We start from the raw sequence: 5,580 nt of genomic DNA, 5'->3' as shown, positions 1-5,580 counted from the left end.
TCATACCCCACCACCTGCGGGCTTCCGTCCATCCGCCCCGACGGAGTGAACCCGCACGCGGTTAGCTGACGGCGGCGAGTTGAGCACCCGCTCTCCGCACTGGGGGTCGAAGGCGTACGCGTCGGAGTCCACTCGACTGGTGGGGCTGCAGGGGGCGGCGGGGCCGCCGCAACCCGGCAGACACGCCGCCGCGGCGGCCACCTCCGCCTCGGGCTGTGTGGACAACGTCACGTATCTGCGGTGAGGGTGTGTGTGTGTATGTGTGTATGTCGATAAGGAGTGGGACCGTCGTGGGGATTTGCGGACGATCTGGGTTTTGGTTTTTTGGGTTCTTTCCAGGGGGGTGCGGGTGGCGTGGGAGACAGGAAGGGGAGAAAAACACACACTACACACGAGGAGAAAAACCCAGAACCCGCCAACCTGCTGCGTGTCTTTTTTTTATGTTCTCCCCTCAGCGGCGGTTTTCAATCGGAATTTCCCTCCATTGATGTTTTTAACAATACAATGCAGGAATTGTTGTCGCCATCATGTACACGTACGCATGATGCAAATGGCGAAAATTACATCAAAACACAAAATCACTGTCTCACTGTCCATTCCAATCCCTTTGCCTTCCCTACATCTCGCACAACCAACATCCAGCTCCCAAACCACGACCCGCCCCCTCCGGTCGCCCTCATCCGCCTCACATTTTCCCATCCTCCTCAATCACCGGGTGTACTCGTTGCCGTACCCCGTTACTGCCGTACAGAGATATGCATTGCACGGGGGGAGAGAGCGCGGGCACCGAGGAGGTTAGAGTAAGTCAATGAACGCCGCAAAGGAGGCTCCACCTGTATATCGCCTAAACATCGCCAGCTCTCCTAGGAAGGCCCCGGAAGAGGAGGTGGAGGAGGAGGAGGAGGAGAAGAATGGAGCGAGGCTATAGCTAGGTAGGGGATATCCGTAAACAGCGGTGTCTACGCAAGCAGGGGCAGCAGCACAGGCGGCAGAGGCATCAGGGGAGAGGAGAGAGGAGACCCACACGGACCTCTTCCACTCGCCTCCGAGCATCTTGCCGTTCTTGAACTCCATGGCCTGGTAGTACTTGTCACCCGTCTGCACATCAATCTGCGCCGGGGGAAGCCAGGTCGGTCGGGTGAGGGACAGGGGGTTGAGGGACAGGGGGGTGAGGGACAGGGGGGTGAGGGACAGGGGGGTGAGGGGGGGCGAAACCCGGCCGGCGGGTAGAGTTGGGTGGAGTGGTGGGTATGAGCACGCACGCCCCAAGGAAGGGGGGAGGAACGGAGGGAGGAAGACCAACTGATGATCTAGATCTGGACACAACAGACAACTGAATCAACTGCCGATACCTCAAGAACGGCAAACTGCTGCAGGGAGGGACAAGCAAACATCGAGCTCCTCCTCCCCCTTCCCCGGCGGAAGGGGGAGGGGGGAGGAGAAGAACCCCCGGCGAAACCTGACGGGATATGCCACGAAATCTCGGAACGGAAGCGAAGCAGGTGGACGTTTGGGAAAGCGGGAGGGTTAGGGGGTACGGGGTAGGGGGAAAGAATGACAGCGGTTTCAGTCCTGCGCACTAAGCCCTTGTTTTCCACTGTAACGAGAATAACAGCGGACGGAGTAGTAGACGGGACCAGGCTTTTACGACAGGCGGGAGTGGGGTCCCACTGTAAAAGGAACAATGCCGGTGGGATTCAGATGAGTCATAGGGGTAATGAGCGCGGAGTGCGGTCGTACCCTGTAGAAATGCCAAGGGCACACCAAGCATTTGTGGCCGTTGACGTCTTCTATGTCGCCAATGCCCTGAAGTACAGGCGTGTGGGAATGGAGTGTCAGGAGTTTGCTGGGGGAGATGATTGTTGCAAAGCACAGGTATCCAAGTCGACGCACGGATAGTCGCTGGAAGGCTTACCAGCGGACCGCCCGCGTGAAAGCAAATGCTATCGATGCAGAATAGTTTACCCTGGGCTCGTACCACTGTTACGTAACGGCCCTGCAAGCAGGTGGCTTTCGTCATGCATGTCGCGAAAAGAGCTTACCGGCTTCCAAGCAGCACAGTGAAACCCACTTCAATTTTTGCATGCATTCTTCCTCCTTCTGGACAAGACGTCGAGTCGCCAATACAAGTTCCAAGAGGCTTGGCGGGACTTCCATTTTGCGTCGTAGCGTTGTTGGCGCTTGAAGAACTGGAGAAAAGCCTTTTTACAAATTGCATGGCCCAACGATTTTTGAGCAAAACTTAAGAAGGATGCAAGCAACCGTCAGCGAGCGCTCTGGTGAAATAGGCATGGAGTACCTGTGAAGCGAACCACAGCTGTTGTACTATGCAAAAGATTGTCTGTGTTTCTTTCGCTGACAAGGCGGTTTTTCGGTACGACAGGTGGTGTCGGGGCAGGCTAGGAATTCATGGTCTCATACCTACACCAGCGCAGCTCCAGCAGAAAGTTATCCACTCCACTACATATATTAGAACCGTAGACTGCACAATGGAAGAAAGTATATACTGCCTTTGCCAAGCAACCAACAGCACCTCGGCCTGGGTTTTATATTGACCCCGAAAACTGAGTCCGCATATCTTCAAAGCCGTCTACTTTTTCCCAAGAGGGCATGACCTTTTAAAATCAATGTTTCGGGAAGAGATAGCCGAGTCGTCGTCAGCAACTTTTCATCGTGGCCCCGCTGAACGAATCTGTACAATAAATTATCTGCAAAAAGCAATTTCATGTCCACGCAGGCACAAGGAATATTTTAAGCTGGCGGCGAAAGCTGCGATACGGAACTCTACGGAACCCTACGGAACACAAACCGATTACGCCTGCACATCATACCAAAAAGCATATACTCTCCATACAAAGCTTGAATCGGCGCGTCGGCGCGCCATTCCAACAAGAATCGCGAGCAAGTGAAGCCCAGGCCGGCTTTCTCATGTAATTCCAAATACGCCTTAGAGCGACCAGCCAAGTATATATACAGCGCGTATCGCCCCAGCCGCGACTAGCATGGAGCTGGCGGAGCTAACCGGAAAGGCTCGTCTCCCAAACAGTGCTTGGGAAGGAGCTGTCTATCGGGAGGAGGACGGAAACTCTACCGCCCGAACCAACCCGAATACCGTACCCGTCTGTGTCAGCAGCTTACCGGCTCAGATTAGTTCACTGTGCTATACATAACGAAAACGCGCCGCGATACCATCGAAGCTGTGCAATCTGGCCTCAGGGAGCGGGAGCGCTCAGATAGGAAAGCAGCGGTCGTCTTTCCGCGCCAGGGAGCAAGCCCGGGGAAAAGCTGTCTGTAGCTCCCGGCAGCCATCATGTTCCAAGCGATAACCAGAACACACATACACACACACACACACACACACACACACACAGGCAGATAGTCTAACCTGGCTTCACACGTGCGCCAGCCCACTTTTACCTCTTCCACCTCCACCTCAATTCCGCGCCGTCCCGGCATCCCATCGCCGCCACCATCACCACCACCATCGCCACCACCACACTCGTAACAGTTCAACATTCGCCGGAGCTCCTTTCTTCACTAAAGGCAACTACGGGGCGGTGCTAAACATCTGTGCACGCCACACCAGCCTCCCCTCACACCCCGACCGGACTGCTGACTGCGTTGTCAACCCCGGACCACAGTTATCCAGTTTGATTGCTCCCAAGATGCATCCAAGCCCCTCTCCAGCTCCGACCTCCCCCTTGACTCTCACCACCAGCACCTCGATCATACGGAGATCTCCGGAGAGACCGGAGTTCGTCGATCTGGGCCGATCGGCGCATTAACGCGAGAGACCGCAAGGCACGGAGGGCTCTGGAGGGGGACCACACAACCGCGAAACACACGCCATCACATATGCACATCTTCCTTCCTGAACACCACCCTACCCTACCCCACCCCACCCCACCCAATCAGAAACTCAGCGGGCACCCGTGCATTCTTCACTCTCACCTCGTGATGGGAATTGCACTACATTACATCATACCCCGGTTCCGTAGTCTCCGAAACCACACTTGCCGATGACGGCCCCACATAACCCCCTCCACCTCCCTCCCCACCCTCATACCCTCCCCCTCCTCCTCCGGGACTCATAGCCCCGAAACCACCGCCACCGTCGTAACCCCGTCCTCCTCCAAGCGAGCTAAACACCGGCCCAGGCGACCCGAGCGAAACCTCGTCTCCTCCTCCTTCTCTGTTGCCATTCAACCCCACCCCGCTTTCCTCCTCCGAAACCACGGCCAGACCGGGTACGGGTGGCGGACCCATGGGTACGGCATGCGGTACGTCAGCCAATGAGTAATCCCGGTACAGGGGCCGTTGACCGCCCACAGTGGGGGTTCCGATGCCAACCGACTCCCCTGGAGCCAGCAGCCGCATACCTCGCGCCATGCGCTCCAGAACCAGAGAAATGTGTTTTCGGAGCCGCTGCGTGTCCTTGACGGGGGCCAGAGGGGTTACCTCGGGGAAGGCGTGTGGGGGGTGTGTTTGGGGGGAAAGCGTGTCAGAGAGAGAGAGTGTGTGGAGGCCGGGGAGTGTGTGGAGGCTGGGGATGGGGGTGTAGGAAATGAGGGTGAGTGGGCCGAAGGCCAGAATGCATTGGTTAGGGGGAGAGGTTGGTTGGTCGGGGCTCCCGCGTGTTGAGGGTAGAAGCCCAAACCCACACAACCCGTCAGCAGCAGCCCACGATACCGCACACGAGGCCTTGTCGTACAGTACGGCACGCATTCATATACCTGAACTGCTTGTTCCTTTGCGCTCTTGGCCAGACATGTCCTTAGCAGATGCGTCATGGCGGCCTCCGTGGTCTCCTCCCACCCCACCTCGCTGCCGTCGAGGACCTGGGGCAGGGGAGGGAGGGAGGGGGAGTAGGGGAGGGGGAGGGGGAGTAGGGGAGATGTGCAAGTGACAGAGAGGCAAGAAGCAGAGCAGCAGAGCTACAAAGACTGCCAACAGCAGTACAGCAGCAGCAACAGCATCAGTAGCATTTCCCCCCACCCCAAACCCTACCCGAAAAGAGATGCGGTCCGTCCCTTCCCTCCGGCTAAGGAGCCACACGCCGCCCCTCCCCCCCCAAATCCCCTTATCCTTTCCTTAATAGAAACACCTAATACCTGAACGGTACTATCTTTTTTAAAGTAAAAAACAATACCACCCGCCTTACCTCGGGTGATATGCAGCCCCGCAGCACCGCAAACTCCGCCTCGTTCAAAGCGAACCGCCACCGCACCAGCAGCAGCAACAGCTGCACGCACCCGGACAGTCGCCGACCTCGAGCAGCGAGATCCAGCTGGGCTGCCTCCAACGAGGATCCAAGATCCATGAGATTGTCGTACGTCTCGTTCATGAGCAAGTCCAACTGGTTCAAGGGCGCGGGGTTCTTATCCTGCGTGGGGATTGGGAGGGGTGTGCGTGTGTGTGTTTTAGTTGTGTGACGGAGGTTCTGGAGGGGTTATCGGCGGGGAGAGAGAGGTTCGGGATGAGGTTGCTCGTCTAGGAAACATCGTCTTCTACGTCGCTAAGTAAAGCTATGTAAAGGTACGCCCTCCCAGCCAGCACGAATCCTATCAAGGGGATCCTCAG

At 56.9% G+C, this 5,580-nt stretch overlaps 1 protein-coding gene across 1 annotated transcript in view; it reads right to left on the bottom strand.

The window, feature by feature from the left end:
• Window positions 1-5,580, bottom strand: part of bbs9 (Bardet-Biedl syndrome 9) — a gene marked incomplete at both ends in the record, with an annotated part of 18,432 nt that continues 12,852 nt past the window's right edge. Inside the window, 6 exons of the mRNA XM_002957468.1 lie at window positions 1-235; window positions 1,031-1,110; window positions 1,741-1,806; window positions 4,213-4,458; window positions 4,734-4,838; window positions 5,162-5,383. Coding sequence (XP_002957514.1) covers window positions 1-235; window positions 1,031-1,110; window positions 1,741-1,806; window positions 4,213-4,458; window positions 4,734-4,838; window positions 5,162-5,383 — 954 coding nt within the window. The remainder of the gene's footprint in view (window positions 236-1,030; window positions 1,111-1,740; window positions 1,807-4,212; window positions 4,459-4,733; window positions 4,839-5,161; window positions 5,384-5,580) is intronic.

The sequence above is a fragment of the Volvox carteri genome (genome assembly GCF_000143455.1).
Source record: "Volvox carteri f. nagariensis unplaced genomic scaffold VOLCAscaffold_74, whole genome shotgun sequence".
NCBI lineage: Eukaryota > Viridiplantae > Chlorophyta > Chlorophyceae > Chlamydomonadales > Volvocaceae > Volvox > Volvox carteri.
Note: the sequence above shows the minus strand (reverse complement) of the source record. Positions and strands in the feature narration are given on the sequence as shown.